Source organism: Thermobia domestica, chromosome 8 (assembly GCF_964235325.1).
Source record: "Thermobia domestica chromosome 8, izTheDome1.hap1.1, whole genome shotgun sequence".
Classification (NCBI taxonomy): Eukaryota; Metazoa; Arthropoda; class Insecta; order Zygentoma; family Lepismatidae; genus Thermobia; species Thermobia domestica.
In genome coordinates this window covers 43,707,874-43,726,815 of record NC_137461.1, presented here as the reverse complement: position 1 = coordinate 43,726,815, position 18,942 = coordinate 43,707,874, and the positions used below count along the sequence as shown (strand labels likewise).

Genomic DNA, 18,942 nt, shown 5'->3' with positions numbered 1-18,942 from the left:
AAGTTTATTAAACGTCTGTTCAACTGCGTTGATTAATTATTTGTGGTAGTTCATTTTATAAATTAAGACGATTTATTTGATTAAGTTTATTAAGCGTCTGTTCAACTGCGTTGATTAATTATTTGTGGTAGTTCATTCTATAAATTGAGATGATTTACTTGATTGATTTTGTTAAGCGTCTGTTCAACTGCGTGACACTAGTCACTAAACAATAATATTGAACCACGCGTTAATTGGCATATTGTTAAATGAAAATATTGAAAGCTTAGACCATAATTGATCTTGTATATTGGTCGTTTGCGTCATATTATAATTCAGGTATTTTAGACGTAACTATAAACTTGCCATTTAGTTTATGAACACCCTGTATTGAGCCGTGTTCCATATAAATGCTATTTAAAAGGGGTTCATTTCGAAACATTCATACGCTGTTCCGTACTGAATTCAAATTGTTTAAAAGGATGAATGTTATAAAGCGTTTAAAAAATATATATATATGTTCTAGTTATCCCTTTCGTGCTAAAAGAAATCAGCCTTCCTTTCATTCGAAAGCTTGTATGGAAACATAGAAATTCTTCTTTTGGCCGTTCTCTGTTTAAAGAAAAATCAGACCCTTACCAGACAGGGCTGTAGTATAATTTCTTTTTCTTCACACCACCCTGACCTCAGCGTGGAGTGTAGTAGCAAAAAAAAAAAGAAGAGAAAACATCTGAGTGTCAATTCCCAACTACCCTCCGGTAGTGGATAACCTTCGACCTCAGGGAGTCCCAGTAACCCAATTTTGGTAAAGACTAGAAGAGCATAAAAACAAACTGGCTCCCTTTCTTATCGTATAATTAATGGTTTGTTTTGACAATTTTGGAGTAAGTGATAAAGTGTAAATTTTTAATTAATGTATCCAAAAACAAAACGTAGAGAAAAAGAAAATTTACATATAGTAATAATAATAATAATAATAATAATAATAATAATAATAATAATAAAGAAAAAAATCATGAATTAAATACTTCATTAACTAATGTAGTTATACTCTGTATACGGTAGTCTTGCGATTCTATGTAGTGTGTATAATCCCTAGAATTTTAAGTAGTTGATTCTTGTACTTTTAATAATATAGAAGTCATTCAAATCTTTTGTTAAATTTAGTAATTCTATATATACCTAGTGGAAATTTCGTTTAGGAAATGTGCAGTTCCTTGAATGTCTAGAGAGGTCAAGAATACAACTATCGTTAATGATTGCAAATTAGTAAAACAAAAATGCGTGTGAATATTTATTATCTATATATACTTCCTTTGTAGTTATAATTGATTTGTATAGCATAATTGCATGTTACTTGAGTTTAATATCTAACTATATTATTTTAGTATGGGTCATCCATCTCCTTTACATATAGGTATATCCTTTATATATATAGGAACTCGTATTATAATAATAATAACTATAAAAAACTGAGTAAAAAAAATTATTTTAAATGTGTACTGTACATAATTGAAGTCAATTGTGTTATCCCTCGCTATAGTGTTTTAATAGGTATAGTGTATTTATACGAAATCAGGTTGTATTGGCCTTGTTAGTCTTTGTATATTTTTATAGACAAAGCTTAGTTTTGTAAATATGTAGGAACAAATCGTACCAACTAGGAACTCTGTATTATACGTATATAACCGTTGGTAGAGCCATGTAGTAATTTCTTAAATTTGTGAGTCACTCACAATCGAGATTTTATATCTAAATAATTGGTAGTCTAATGATAACTTTGTTTATTAACGTAGTTTAATAATGATTTTGGGTTCTCATATTTAATTCTAGTTATAGGTGTATATATATAAACATTTCTTTAACTTTTTAATTGTTTGGGTATGACCTAGGTATTAGACCTTTAGATAATCGTATATCTTCTTATATACAAAAAAAATATATATATATATATACTTAAGCAATTTTGGGATTTTAACGAGTACTTCTGTACTACTGATATAATTACTTTTGTGTCATTATTTAATTATGGTGTTACCTAATACTATATAATTATTTCAATGGGTTTTTACTTTATGGATTTAAGTACTTCGATTATTTAGCTATAATTGTGTATAAAATAATATTCGCTGATATAAGCAAAAAAAAAAATGTTTTACCTTTATGAACTTTACTTAAAGAATTAGTAAGTGTTGCCAACTAGGACTAAGAAATTTTAATTGAATATATCTATGTATGAGTATTAAGCAGTGTTGCCAATCCTAAAGATTAAAAAGTGTTGCCAACTCTAAAGTTTAAAAACAATATTGCCACTTAATTTTTTTAAAAAAAATTTAAGCCCAAGTAGTCAAAAAAAAAATATTCCTCAGTTCCCTCGTCTATTTTTTTTTATTTTACGCGGGAGGACTGTAGCGGCCGACCTGAGGCGCCTTCGGGCCGACCTAATTTTTTGCTTTTCTTACTGTTATTAAATTCATAATTACTATTTAAAAACCTTTTACTTGCTTTATTGCCATGTAATTATTGCAGGTATTAGTCAATGTTAAATTTCTCTCTTTATATTTTGTTCTTTCTGTGGAATAACTAAGCCAGACGAATACTTAAAGTTAGCTGTTTTCTCATAAGAGGAAACTCATATCTTTTTCTCCCCTCTTTGCATCTTGAGAAACAGATCTGAATTGGTAACCTATAACCTTCGATTCACTGCACGTGCAAGGGAATATCTAACCCTTGTGTCTTATCTGAGAGTCTGATGTTATTTTCTGAATACTCTCATTGTCCTCTGTTTAAGCCCAGATGTTCTCAAAAACATGGTAGACGTATAATTAACATTTTGGCGCCGAAGTTGACACTTCGAAAATACTAAATATGTCTATTTTGACACCGTATAAAATAAGTGTCTTGGGAACACTTGTATTTTTGGTATCATTGTGAAACGATTAAGAAACCTGTAAAATCTGGATAAAGCTTGATTTTCTTTGTAATATCAAATTAACCTTTGACTTTTAATTTGGATATTATGTACTAGATGACGCTAAAGCCTTATACTGTTTGTAATAACGCGCATGCGTGACTATTCTAGTTAACACCCTAAATAGTCGTTCAGATTATCAATACCCAATCTAAACGTAAAGACTAATTTCATTGCACACGAGTATCCGCCCTTTTGGAAAGATACCACCCTACTATACTCCCACGTACGTAACGTGTGAATAAACTCCCTGAATACAAAATAGCTGTACAAGCTGTTCTCAGGGGAAAATCATTGTGTGTCTACGAGGCACGAGCTTCGTGCTCGTCGCCGGGGGCTCCGGCCCACTCTTCGGGCTCAGGCTTCTGTCCTTCGCCCGCCGGACTTGCGTTTCTTCTCTGACTTTGTTAGAGTCATAGAGAGAAGAACTTAGTGCATTATCAGTGTGTGTTATTACACTGTGTTAGTGGAGAACTCCGTCATCTCCGTTCTCCTACCAAGGACCATCTCTGTTTTCATTTCGTGTGTGCAATACAGCAAGAACTTTGTTACTGTGCTGAACGTTGTCTCTAGTAAGTTTACTACTACTACATGCAGGCAGTCGTAACTCAACCTCTTCATTGAACTGCCCTTGTTTCTCTTTTATCATTGGTCATATTCTGACCCCTCTCAAGTTTCACGCATACGCCACTAGACTTGTGCGTCATCTAAAATTACCTCTGATGTATAACAACTTATTGCTTATCAACTCTTCTGCGCTGTACAAAAGCAACTTACAATAAAACTCATACTACTTCTAACTCGGCGTTCCAGTCATTTAAAACGCCTATCTAAAGTTTTCAAAGTACGACCTCACCTACTCATATTCTCTCAGAAAGTACCTCCGAAGAAGCCGTTCGTCGAAGTCATTATTATCACATCTCTTTCGTTCTCTGGTTCCTACGTGAACCACTACACCAGTCTCGCCTGTTGAGGACCGAACTCTTTATCTTCCTTGGATTGGGAAGTTGAGTGAACCATTACCCTTCTGTGTGTGTTCTGCGACTCCAGTACTATTCCTGCATTCGCCGTGAGAATTCCGATTGGAGAAAGAACTTCACTCTCCGTAGGAAATGGAAGCATCTTGTTGGTTTTACCGCTCGAACCTATACAGACATCTTCTGGGAATTCTTGGTCGCAGTGAACATCTTGTTACCACGCTAAGCTCAACTGGACTTATACAGGACTCGACGATATCTCCAGAGGCCACTTGGAACTCTTTCATCTCAGTAGGTGTTCTATTGCGAGGTGAGTGATTTAAATTGTTTTAGTGATTTTAATTGTGCATCTTGATTCCTCGCATCGACTCAGAATCACGTCTACTTCTTTGCACCCAATATCCGATTTCAGTGTTTGTGTAAAGTGATTCTACAACTAAGGTTGTTAGCGATAACTATCTCTTCCATTTTATTGTTTTATCGATTAAATTGTTATTAGGCTGAATTATTTAAGTATAGCCAAGCCTGACCTTGTCTTGTGAAGTTTTATGTATTTGAGGTCCATTAAGTGTGTTAATAATCCTGTCTCCATTGCATTAGCTTTATTTTTAAATCCATGGTTGTATAATACGTGCCTAATTATTAAGTTGTCGTCCCGCTACAAATATTTATTTCTTTGCACGAGTCCTAGTTGTCTAATATTTTGGTGTGCTAATTAATCTCGTTGTTGTGTGGGCTTCACGTTAACTAGTGACCCCCTTGGAGCCGCCATTGCCCTAAAGTGCTGGCAATTACCTGCGGGACATTCACGGATCAAGGCTCCTTTATAATCTCGTAAACTCGTGCTTGAACTTTGGAATTAATTATTGTCATACATAGGCACTCATCCTGTTCTCTCTCTCCCTATCAAATCACCTTGCCGACAGCCTTGTTAGTCGGACATTGTTTGAACAGGACGGACCTCCTCCTTACCGTACTAATAAATTGCCGAGCCCCATAGACTGCTCAGCTCCATTACATTTTTAATGTCAGGCAACTCTCTAAGTCAGTGATATTGTTGAGACCTTTCGTGGTCCTTTATTAATTATTCTGTTAGTTGGATTTCGGCTACCTTTGGTAGAGATATTGTCGCTAATAATCTCTTTTTATGTTCGTGACCTGTGGTGGGACTCCCTCACCAGTGGCCGCAAAAGTTCTGATCGCCTCCTGCCACCGGCCCCGACAGCTTGTTTAGAATGGGAGTATTTAAGCTTCTTAAGGGTCTATGGCGGAGGTGAATGACGCACGTATAGACTTGAGGTTTTGGTTCCGTCCTAGTAGTGGAGGAACATTTAATTGAAATCCAAATGCGTTTGGGTTTGTTCTCTTGCTTATGTAATTATAGCATATTTAGGTGCTGTAAGAGATTAGAGATTTTCTCACTGCAACTTTTATTTCAGAGAGTGTTAGAGTGAGTAATTAACCAAATTCCTTTATTTCCTTGAGTGTAAGGAAATTTAGTTAGAGCCATGAGTAAAGGCTGACATCCTATCCCTAATACCAACCTATCCTATATAATTGTATGCTTAAGCTAGATAGAATCCTTTTGTGGACTTAACTTGGAGTCCCAGTGAGAGGTTTAGGCCAGACAGTGACCTTTGAGTCTAGGTACCCTCTTTAAAGTAAGGAGTACGGTCCAGGAGTAACTGAATTCTGCAAACCGTATTATCCACAGGTCCCTGATATAATAGAGAGTAATTTGATTATTAAGGAAATTAGGATTTCTAGAGGTTAGATTAAAATTATTTCCTTTCTCCATTAGTTGTTGGGGAAGGGTAAGAAGGAAGATAGAGTGCATATAGGGCGGAGTGGCGTCCTGAGATAAAGTTAGTACCCTTCCTTTTAATTAGAGTATTCTATTTGTAAATAAACGATTAATCTCCTATTTAAATTCTCGAAATTTCATTTAATATTCTTTGATATGAGCCAAATACCCTAGACATTACGAGCAAGTACTTTGTAAGGACGTAGATAGGAAGTTATGAATATTTATAGAGCTGTTAGTTGTTATCACTAATTATACGGAATTGATATTCATATTTGGAAGAAAAATAGGATAAAGATAAAAGAGAATCGAGATTAAGAATCGGAAAATACTTGGAAGATTTAAGACATAAGAAACCGAATATTTTTTTTCTTCCAGCTTGATCAGTTTGATGTTGCCATCTCCTATTATTTCCTATTCAATAGCTTTCACGTAACAGGACTCTACAGAAGCAAAAATAATATGATACTATGGATATTCATTGTTCCATATTTATTTATTGCAGGAATAGGATGTGGCAAATAAGCCAAATAAAATAAGTATCCAGCGAAAAAGTAAAGTTTTAATTGGACACGTGTGCAGCTAAAAAAGTGAAAGTGAAAGTCACACAAGTGTTACTTTTAATGAAAGGCGGAGCCTAATTAAAAGTTGATCTCCGGAGAGTATAGAAGTGATGACCAACTCCCAAGCAGCCAGAAGGAGTGGAAGTCTGATGAAGACTCAGTTATTGTGTTGAAACTGCTACATATAGTGTTTTTTACATATTATCACATACCCTTGCTCAGTGTGTTATTGTGTATTAGTACAAAATTAAAACAAGGCCTGATAAAATAGTTATAAGCCAAATAAGTTGAAAAAGGTAAAAAAAAAAAAAAGTGAAGATATTAGAAAAAATTCAAAAAAGTGCTTGCATTTAAAAAAAAAATGTAGGAACGTATCACCAAAATACACTTAGAAATATTTCAATATTGATTGCCATAGAACTTTAAAAGTTAAAGATAATGAGAAACCTTAAAAAAAAAAGAAAAAGAAAAAAAAAGAAAAATGAAATCAGCGTTTCAAGGACAGTTTGATTTTCCGCCATTTTTCCTATATTGAACGCGGAAGTGATACCAGAATATATATTGTCAAAAGTTAGGAATCAAATTTGTTGATGAAGGTGATCAATCCTCTGGAAGCGTTAGAAATCAACCTTTTCACTTTGATCACTTTGACAGGTACTTTGATCACGTTTAGACCAATCGATTAAGCGCCAATAAGAATACATCTTATTTCCACCTTTAACTCACTACAAAAAACCGAAAGTGATAAAAATCCTCAACAACTTCCGGTTTCAACATTGTTCTGCATAGAGCAAAAACGATATAAGAAAGCGAGAAGCGTTTATTTATAGAGAGAATAATTTGGGGAAATATACGAAGTGTTTGAATTTATTCATATAAAATTTAAATTAACTGAGCTAAGAGGAAATTTACGAAACTATTCTTCCAACCTCCTGCTATCTGCAGATGTAAAAATTTTTCGACAATTCAACGTAACGCTTTAAAAATAGGTACTACTTTTCTTCTTAACCTTCTATTCAAACCGGGAATCGCAGAAATCAACCACTTCTCGTTTCGACGTTGATCGCTAGAGAGTAAAAACTATAATAGGACGCCAGAAGCTGTTTTCTGCAACCAATTAAGCGTCTCAGGAATATATTTATCTCCACCCTAATCTCTCTCCTAAACCCGGTACTGGTGTAAATTATTAGACAACCAAACCATATTTTATATCAGCGTTGGAAGTCTTATAGAACGGCTTTGTCCGTCCTTTCGTCCGTCTGTCTGTCGACTGGTATCAGAACAGAAACGATCAGAGATATCAGGACAGCGTTTCTTGTAATCGATTCAGTGTCCCAAGGATTGGTTCTATCTCCTCCGTTAACGTTCTACTCTAATCAGAAGTGGTTCAAATGGTCATTTCCGGTTTCAATTTATCACCATAAAGCGAAAACGATATCAGCAAAAAGTGTTTTTTTTTTTGGGGGGGGGGTAAAGATTCAGTGTCTCAACTCAACGTATCATGACTATCCCGAACACTCTACCGAAACCCGAAATCATTCAAATTTAATATTACTTTCGGATTAAATAGTAATTTCCAAAAAGCAAAAACGGTCAAGGATATTGAGATCTGGTTCCCTGCAATCGTTTCAGTGTCCCAAGAATAGGTTTCATCTTCTATATTAACCCTATATTCAAACTGGAATTTGTTCAAATTAGCCATTTCTGGTTTCAACATTTATCGCCATTGACCGAAAACGGTAACAGACACGGAAGATATATATATATATATCTTCCAAATGAATCAGTGTCTCAAGGCAACGTACTATGACTATCCTGAACACTTTACCAAATCCAGAAGTGGTTGAAATTTAATACTATTTCCGGTTTTAATATTAATTTCCATTGAGCAAAAATGGGAAGAGATGCGATTTTTTTTTTTTTTTTTTGCAATTGATTCAACTTCCCAAGAATATTTTCCTCCTTCTGCGTGAACCTTATATTGAAACCGGAAATGATTCAAATTAACCATTTCTGTTTTCAACATTTATCGCCATAGAACAAAAATGGTAGTAGATAACGACAAGCTGTTTTCTGCAATAGATTCAGGCTGTCAAGAAAATATATCATCGCAACCCGCAACACTCTACCAAAACCGGAAGTGGCTGTAATTTACTATTACTTCCATTTTCAATACTGATTTCCGTTGAACAAAAACAGTCAGATATATCGAGAAGCAGGTTTTTGCAATCGATTTTACTTTCAAAGAGTAGGTTCTACTGTATCTTTTCCCTTAACCGTATATTCAAAACGGATGTGGTTTAAATTAACGATTACAGGTTCCAATCTTTATCACTATAGAAGGAAAACAGTAACGCATAGCGAGTAATGGCTTTCTGCTATGGATTCAGAGTCTGAGTAACAGGTTCTGTCTTTGGTCTTATTACCAGTAGTTATAGATGTAACACTTGAAGTTATAATATTAAATTCCTATAGTTTGAAAGTCTACCGTGATTTCACACTGTGAAATGAAACTAACATTATTATTATTATTATTATTATTATTATTATTATTATTATTATTATTATTATTATTATTATTATTATTATTGTTATTGCATTGTGAGTATGTACTCACCCTTTACCAAACCAGAACTGTGTTTGTTCTGATAATGGATCTCTGTTGGTGAAGAATTCTGGGGCTGCTGTTCTCATACTGAAATAAAAATCCAACTTCCGTTTGGTTTTCTCTAGACTGTATTTACATCCACGGAGGAAACTTCGTAGTACACTATCCTCTAAAATAAAATCAATTAAATAAGTAAACAATGCTAATGAAATGAAACTAAAATATGAAAAATTATGAATGATTATTATTGGAGAAATTTTGCTGTATTCAAATGACTTCAGTTCATTATTAATGTAACAGAACCGATTAAAACTACATTAAATTCGTTTCTGGACTTCAAACTTATGTTATGTAGAAGTATAGTAAGTCCTAGAGAACTGCATTAAATTCGTTTCCAGATTTCAAACCTATGCTATGTAGAAATATGGGAAGTCCTATAGAATTGCATTAAATTCATTTCTAGACTTCAAACCTCTGGTATGTAGAAGCATGGGAAGTCCTATAGAACTGCATTAAATTCGTTTCCAGATTGCAAACCTATGCTATGTAGAAGTATGGGAAGTCCTATAGAGCTGCATTAAATTCGTTTCTAGATTTCAAACCTATGATATGTAGAAGTATGGGAAGTCCTATAGAATTGCATTAAATTCATTTCTAGACTTCAAAGCTCTGGTATGTAGAAGCATGGGAAGTCCTATAGGGCTGCATTAAATTCGTTTCTAGATTTCAAACCTATGTTATGTAGAAGTATGGGAAGTCCTATAGAATTGCATTAAATTCATTTCTAGACTTCAAACTTCTGGTATGTAGTAGCATGGGAAGTCCTATAGAGCTGCATTAAATTCGTTTCTAGATTTCAAACCTATGTTATGTAGAAGTATAGGAAGTCCTATAGAACTGCATTAAATTCGTTTCCAGATTCCAAACCTATGTTATGTAGAAGTATGGGAAGTCCTATAGAGCTGCATTAAATTCGTTTCTAGATTTCAAACTTACATTATGTAGAAGTATGTAGCAATGGCAGGAGCGGTGGAATAAATGTGTGTGTTCTCAGGGAGCCTATTTTGAAGACGATTAAAGGAATATGCGCCTATACTGTGGTAATAAATAGTTACAACAAAATTCGGGAACTTCTTGACTGTCCCTCATATTTTGATGACAAGTACAGAACATAAATCATAATCCCCTTTACTTACCTTTCAAGTGGACAATCGAATCCTTTGAGAGTACATAGTTCAGTATTTGCTTCTTACCATTGGCGACGTGGTTAATAACATTTCAGAATGAAATACTATTATGTTAAGATTGCTTTTGAAATCCAGATTTCCTGAAATGCACTTACCAATTTCTGATGGTAGATGGGGTTGTTTTGCAAGCCAATCCCTAATATGTTGCATATCGCCTTCTAACAAGATTGGGTCTTCATTTAGTTTTTGTTTAATGTCTTTTTCTTCTTCTGGTGACACAGTATCAAACACCATTTTTGTTTCTGAGCAATTCACCTGTAAAAAAAATAAATTAAATTAAATATATTATTTTGGAAAGACAGAAATAAAGAATCGTATTTTACATTTTATCCAACTTTTATGTAATTTTCCTATCACGCATTCTTTAGTAGTCTAGAAGAATATTATAATTGCCCAAAGGCTGCTTTTATCCACACGGCTGCCATAGCAATTGCTCGATCGCTGTAGATCCGCTAGTGACCTTTTCGCTCCCTTTTATGCACACGGCAGTGTTGCCACAATTCTAGCTCTGGAATGGGCTGAAAAATAGTACCAAATTGAAACTAAAAGGCCTGAATTCATTATTTTATACCCCTGTAATACATGGCTTCATAACACGAAACTAAAAGAGGTAAAGTTCTAGAATACTGCTTCCCTCCCCTCCCCCCTTCGAAGAGTCCAAACCAAGAGAGTCCTCTTTTTTAAAAACATCCAAATAGGAGGACCCCGAGCAACCGTGGAAGTAGATGAAACTTTTCTCGCACGTAGGAAATATAACAAAGGTCGCAAATTTAAAGGAAAAACGGTTATCATCTTTGGCATGTACTATAAAGAAACCAAACTCTCTCTATTTCAAAGTGATCAATAAACCAAAACGGTATTATGGCATATATATAGGTATATGTATATGTAAAACGAGGTATATGTATATGCATTACCTAGGTATATGTAAAACGAGAAACAATCATGTCCGAGTTCGTGTATAAACAGTACGTTATAATAAAATATTAAAATATATATCATTGCACTTTATTCTCGCTTATTTCACGACCGAAGAAGAATAATAGACTGTAAGAAAAATATAAGATAAGTAAACTGGCATTTGTAAAAAGTGTAAAACCGGTCCAGGGTCCTAGAACCTTCCCTGAAAGACATCACAACACATTATTAATAATTTGACAAGTATTTGTTAAATAGTGCTGAATTGGGTAGAATTGTACCTTTTTCACAAAAGGGGCTAAAAAAGCCAGCGTGGTACCAACAGGCCGATGAATGACAAAACGGGCTGAATTTGTTACAGTTGTACCAAATATGGCAATAATGGCACACGGTTACGGTCGTAGTTGCTCGACCGCTGTGGATCCGCTAGTAAAGTGTGTCCCTGCTGAAGCTGCTGCGGATGTGTATTTTCCCATACCTCCCTCGAAAGAGGAGAGACAAGTTGTTGTTGCCGAGATCCTTCAATGGTTGGATGCGGACAGAGTTGCAACACTGAATTATTTCACGGGGTTCGCTGTGCACGTCTTGTTAGCCATTCTAAGTAGCGACCAAACGACTGAATGACAAATTGGTAACACAGCCGAGATCATTCAACTCTTTCCCAAAAGCAAAGAGAAGGAAGGTTTCCTCCGTATGAGAGCGCCGGAGGTGGAGCAGAAGTATGTTTCTCATATTTTCTGAGAACACACTTGAAATAGAAATACTCTACCCTTTTGGATCCTTTTTATGCACAGAGTTGCGGTAGCACTTGCTCAAATATCCTTTTTTCCAGCTACATTGAGTCAAACGGGTCTTTGCGGCGATCCTAACCTCTTTGGGTAAAATGTCCTTTATGACACAAGTAAATAGAAACTGCTCACTTGCCGCGGATCGTAACTATCAGCTGTCGGATTTTCCAATCTCGGCAGTTGGAAATCCGCACTGCCGCGGGCCATGAATAAAAACAATCATTTCACTCAATGTAGTTACGAAACGCGGTAATTGAGCAACCATATGGATAAAACCGGTCTAACCAAGAACATAGTCAATAGCAAACCTGGACTCCTATTACAATCACGAAACAATTTCTATCTGAAACACTTCAATATAAGCACAACGACTCTTATCAGCTCCAAAAGTCCGGAAGAACTTAATGGTCATTTTCACGACTACGGCTGCTCAGCTCGAAAGTTTTTTAATCATAATTCGGACAGGACTCCACTCAAACTGGAAGCTATGTCAAGGCTAACACATAACTAGTAAAAATAAATAAATGAAAAAAGAAGACAATAGACAAGGCGTGTGAGATAGCCTAACAGGATAATCAGGGTTAGACTGATACCCCATTAAATTTTCAGTGATTAGTTTAGATAAATATCTGTTGAGAAAATAAATAAGCTTGCAAGAAATTCTTATAACTTATTTCGTTGCAAGGTAAGAAGTTCCTATTTGCTTGTTCCGGGGAATAAAGTGTTCAATTTAAAAGCTTAACATTTATTAAGGTTCATTGTTTCTCCGAGGAAACTTTAAGAAATTACAGTTATTTTTTTTATCTTTTCTTTGAGAAAAATATTTTGCCCGAAAAGAACCTTATCTCAAAATCAACTGGAGATTACCGTATTTTCATTACAACTGGAGATTACAATTTACGAAACATTACAGGGCTTTTAGAATAGAAAAATCGTGCGAGTCGTTTTCCAGAAAATCGTCCAAGAAGAAACTCGCCCTCAAGAATAAATTACCCGCTGTGAGTTTATTTTTCAGGTCAAATAAGTATATCATATTATTAGGTAATTAATGAACTATTTACAGTATTAATAAAATATGAACATAATCGGTTTAGTAGTTTTACAGGAAATCGTCCGAAAACAAAATGTTACCCTCCAAGAGTAAATTACCACTTTTTTTTTTTTTTTTTTTTTTTTCAGAACAAGTGAAATATCTATTTACTTATAAAATATGATGAAGATTGGCTGAGTCGTTTTTGAGAAAATCGTCCAGAAAACTCACCTTCAAGAATAAACTACTCCTTCTGGATTTTTCTCAGAAAAACAACTTATACTATAGTATAGGGTTCTTAATGAAATATTGAGGAATGACATAAACAAAACCATTAGTAGCGTTTTTGAGGAAATCACTTTTTTATTTTTCCTTTCACCTTGCAATAAACTACCCTTAATTTTGGGGATAGGATGAAAATACGAAAGAAAGAGGGGAATCTTATGAAATACTTAAGTTTATAATTTGTTCTCGATATGTTGAATGGCATGGTCTATCGGTGAGTGATTATATTAATATATAGGAATGAATGAATGGACGGGCATACATCTAAAGAAACACATTTGTATCATGTACAGGTGACCAAAAAAGTTCGTGCCGTTTGTGCATAGAAAAGAAAACAAGCACATATAAGGGGTTTACACAATATTTATTCAGGAAAATAGCATCTATCTACTTCAATAACCTTCTCCCATTTACTAACAATCCACAGATTGCATTTTTGTAGAAATTTGTATCCTGTGATTCAAAAAACTGCGCCACTGCGTTTTCAACTACTTCCCGAGTTTTAAACTGCCGATTGCGCGTGTAATTGTCCATGGCTAAAAAGAGATAATAATTTGATGGAGCGACGTCTGGGAGTAAGGAGGGTGAGGCAAAAGTTCCCATTCAAGTGACGAGATCATTCCAGGATCATCCTTGCTATGTGAGGTTTTGCATTGTCGTGTTGGTACAGAACCCTTTTCTGTTCACGAGTGCTGGCTGTTTCTCGGCGTTTGCCAGTTACCGTTTACAGTTGTGCTGAGTAAACATCTTTTGTGATGGTCTTACCACTTTTCAAAAACTGAAAATGCACTATCCCAGCAGTAGTAGTCCACCATACAAATACCATTACCTTGCGCTGCTGAATATTAGGTTTAGCAGAGCAGGGTCATTGGTACGACCACTTCTTGTCATCATACATCACCCAGGAGGCCGCGGTGCCTCAGCGGTAGAGCGTTCATCTCCGGTGCTTGGGGTCTCTGGTTCGATCCCAGCTCGCGCCATGTGGTGGACAAACACCGTACTCGTGGTTCATTTCGTACATCACCCACTTTTCATCACACGTCAAAATGCGGTACAAAATTGGATAATTTCTGTTCCTACTCAGCACGACATGAGCATATGTTCAGCCGCTGGAGTACGCGGCAGTCAGCCCGTGCGGGATCCACTTGCTCAACTTCCACGATCATCACTTACCGCATACCTTTGAACAAATTCCTGACATATCTGGCTCGAATCCTCTTCAGTAGCTGCGTTCAGTTGGCCCCCCCAGATCGAGGTTTACCTTCAAGGCTCTCATCACCAGTCGAAAAGGTCTTAAACATTTACGTACGGTTTATTCGCTAAATGTCTCCGAATGCCGAGCAATTTTTTGTTGCTGCTTCAGTACCTTTTGTGCCTAATTTGAACTCGTTGAGTAAACAAGCCCTAATCACTGCGTTTGACGCAGCCATAGTTCACATTTGAATATCTCAATGCAATGTTCTGTACTATAGCAGACGTGCCACTGAATAGGCTTTCAAACAAGTGCACACACACCTACCAATTACATCATCTCCGATTCCTCGAGAGTGAAAAGCAGTGACGTTTTTCGAAATGACACATACTTTTTTTTTTTTTTTTTTTTTTTTTGTCACTGGTAGAGGCCATGAACTGTGTAAAATTACTGGTCTCTAATTCGATTTTTTTCCCTCCACGATTCAATTGCTTTCTTTTGTCACTCGAAAACAAAAATAAATAAAATGCAATACAAAATTAAAATACTTAGGCCTACTTGGAGGAAAGATGTAATAAAATAATAATAATAATAATAATAATAATAATAATAATAATAATAATAATAATAATAATAATAATAATAATAATAAAACATACAAATATATATAATACAAATCAGATAAGTATATATTCACTGACAAGTGACGACGATAACCCTGACGCGTGGCCTGGCAATGTGCTGATGGCAGTTGCCAGCGCAGTGGTAGTAAACTAAAAAGGGCTGTAAAATTACTAGTAAATTGTAATATTTACTGACTAGTAGAATGATTGTTCTCTGCAAAATCTACAAATTATAAATGAAGCGTAACTGTAATACAAAGGTAACATGATGGACAAAATTTATTTAAAACAGTGTTCATAGATTTCTTTAAGAAGATCTCTCTCAACTGAGTAAAAGTTTACTCTTTTCTTATCAAATTTTCCCTATTTTCTTGAGCGTCCAATTTCTATGATAGAAGTTATCTGATAAAATTAATTTAGGTATAGTAAAGGAAGCGTCAACCTACAACAATATTGTATATCTGTGCGATAAATTACTTCCATTTTCTTGTAGTTATTTTTGGACAACGGTGCTTAAAAGTGCACAATTGTTTTCATAAGAAGAAGAAGAAGAAATGTAGAATATATTGATTATATCAAGGATGTTATAAATAGAGGATCTGCCCATATGTATCTTCATCCTATTAAATCGATGAAGCCAAAAAACAACCGAGCATCGGCACGTCTGATTGGCTACTCCCGTTTCTGCCATCGTCTGATTGGCTACTTTGGTTTCCACCATGATTGTTGACTCAAAACATTGCGATCCTATTGGGTGGAGTGAGCAGAGTAGGGGTGGCGAAACTGACGTGTGGCTTCAAGATCTTGTTGTAAGGGCAGTTCCTCTATTTTATAAGATCCTTGGATTATATTGATAGTGAGTTGTTAAAAAGAAGATAGCTGTTTTGCTTGGTTGCTTTGACAACATAATAACAATTTTCATGAAGGTTTTGAGAATATAAAAAGTTAACGGTGTTCTGCATTTGATGCGTCTAATTCTCAATGTATGCAATCAGTAGGTTTTACAAGTACAGGTAAATAAAATTAAGGCGTTTAGCCGTGTTGACTTATATTGCATTTCGGACTGTGGGCATATATAACGAAATATAAAATATAAACGTCATATATCGTTATAAACCACATTTGTTTTATTCATTTGGTTTTAGTCTGTTTTTCTTTTTACTTTTTCCGTTACATTTTTCTTTGCAAAAAGTACACACAAATATATCCATTCTGAAGAAAAAAAGAAAAACTTAAGCATTTGTATTGGTCAAGCAATCAGCCCTTAAATTTCCCTGGATTTTCACGCTTCATCGAAAATTTCCCTTTTCCCTTTTTTGCTAAATTTGCCTATCAAATTTCCCTAGATTTCCTGCGAATACTGAGTTAAAGCTGAGGAGTAGAATTACAACACATCAGTCATTAAACGCATATTTTCATCATCATGGCACCTGAAAAATTCATATTGTAATTTAATATAAACTACGTGCGCACTAACACTTACAAGTGGGTTCTGGGGTACCACAGGGATCTGTTCTGGGTCCCATTTTATTCCTTATTTATATCAATGACCTTCCCAAAGTAGCTACTATTCCCGCTAAAGGCTATCTTTTCGCTGATGACTTTGGAGTCTGTGTAAGTTCTAAATCAATTATTGAAAGAGAACAATTAACCCAAAATATAACAACCGTAGTTGAGGATTGGTGTACCGCAAACCTTTTGTGTTTAAACCTGACTAAAATACAAGATCTCAATGTTACATATAACAATCTAGATTACACAGAAAAATATTCTACAGTTAAATTTTTGGGATTTGAACTTGATTCAAAATTAAACTGGTATAATCACATTGAAATCACGGCAGCTAGTGTAACAAAGGGTATATACATGTTGAGAAAATTAAGAAGTTGCGTTAGTTTGAAAATCTTAAGAATTGTTTACTTTGCCCAAATCCACAGCTTTCTATCATATGGTACTATTCTTTGGGGTGGATCTAGTAACATTTATAAGCTTTTAAAGCTGCAAAAGAAAGCTGTCAGATTGTTATGTAGTCTTCCTTCTCGTAGTCACTGCAAACCTAGTTTCAAGCTACTCAAAATAATGACTCTTCCTGCTATTTTTGTTTTTCAATGTTTAATGTACGTAAAAGAGAATAGAGATAACTTCCCTGAACATTCCAGGTATCATTCATATAACACAAGATACAAAGATAATATAATGGCAGTGTATTACAATTATACCAAAACACAAAAGTGTTTTATTGGCACGTCCGCAAAATTATTCAACTCTCTCCCAAAAGCACTGAGAGATACTGAAGTGGGTACTTTTAAAAGTAAACTCAAATCACTCTTATTAGATAATCCAATATATGATATAGAAGAGTTTTACGAAATTACAAAGCAATTAAAGTGAAAAATTGAAGAACTATGAGAGAAATAAATAGACATGTATAGTACGAGTAGTCATCTATTGTATTGTGTTGTGATCGTTATTCTTTGTATTGGAATTACAATTGATATGTATTACAGTTATATCTTTATATATTTTTTTCTTTCTTTCTTTTCTGTATCCATATTTGTAAATATTATGTATCCAATTTTTTCCTTTTGTAAATATTGTATATGCATTTTAATCTGTAACTTTAAGATCTGACGATTGTAATGCTTTAGATGTCCTCTGAAGTTTCTGCAATAAAGACGATATGAATATGAATATGAATATGAATAAAATAACAAAAACACCAAACCTTCTTGACCTAAAGGAGGAAAATTTAAACATTTCTTCCTAAATGACAAGCACATTTCTTCGAGCATTCCATTTACTGTTCAGATTTACGTTTCATAGAAAAAGGAACAACCGAGATAATGTGCTAGGAGAATACAGTCAAGATAACTGTTCGTTTCCTGTTGTTAGCTACAGAAAATGAAATAAAATCACGGTTATGCTGGCTAGGCTAACTGGCCGGCCGATGATTATGATAAATGAATGAGATGGTATAATGAAGTGGGAGAAAATGGGAGAACCCCGACAGAAAACATACTCACACGGTGTTTGTCCGCCACACAGTTCACTTGGCGCGGCTAGGAGCGAACCAAGGACCCCTATGCACCAGAAGTGTATGCTCTACCACTGAGCCAAAGCGGCCCCACTGTTAGCTTGACAATGAACTTGAAAATTTATGTACTGAAAAGAATAGAAACACCTCTCCAACTTAACTGTTCGCAATACGTAAATTAATATGGTCTTTTAACATAATTCTTACAAGAGCAACTTCCGTAAATAAAATTTGCATCATTATATTCTGAATAACGTTTTTACATTTCGCAAATAGTTCAGATGAACGAAAAGAAACTACAAATAGTTTTTATAACACAACATTGTATGCCTAGACAGAGGAATCTCTTTCTCTTTGCCTACATTTTGTAAATAAAATTTCTTGCTATCAGATCAGGCAAATTAATGTATCTGTACATTCCCTCTGTGATATATTTCCACAATATGCACTCATAAGCATATACACTACAACATATTAAGATATAAAGCAAATAAAATGGGGTTGTGTTAAATAGCAACCCAAAAGGACAATTATGCGCTAGGTCTCCATTAGTTACAGATAGCCCAAAAATACATAGATATGTACGATTACCAGTACAATATGTATACCTACATAAAATACAGTAAAATACCTTTGATTCATCTTCAAAATCATACTAGCATTGACAATTGCACGTAAATAAACACACACGATCCAATGTTACTAGAGCGTAAGCAAAAATGTTAATAGGATATTTGCAGGGAAATGTTAAGAATTGATAAAAATAAGTAATAAAGTAGAGGTTGGTAGCAAGCATGATCGAATTTCGTGTAAGTTACTGTATAAATTTTGAGAAAAATACAGGAGTTAGTTCCACCTTTTCGAAATTTACCTCAAATTTAAGAGAATATTTTCGAATATCATCGCAATAACTCTTAATTCGG

General features: G+C 34.8%; 1 protein-coding gene across 1 annotated transcript in view; it reads right to left on the bottom strand.

Annotated features, from left to right (window-relative positions):
- The window catches only part of LOC145692846 (retinol-binding protein pinta-like), a 62,474-nt gene that overhangs the window by 32,277 nt on the left and 11,255 nt on the right, over nt 1-18,942 (bottom strand). The window contains exons 2-3 of the mRNA XM_081768360.1: nt 10,245-10,404; nt 8,912-9,071 (exon numbers count right to left, since the gene is read on the bottom strand). Coding sequence (XP_081624486.1) covers nt 8,912-9,071; nt 10,245-10,383 — 299 coding nt within the window. The 5' untranslated portion in view covers nt 10,384-10,404. The remainder of the gene's footprint in view (nt 1-8,911; nt 9,072-10,244; nt 10,405-18,942) is intronic.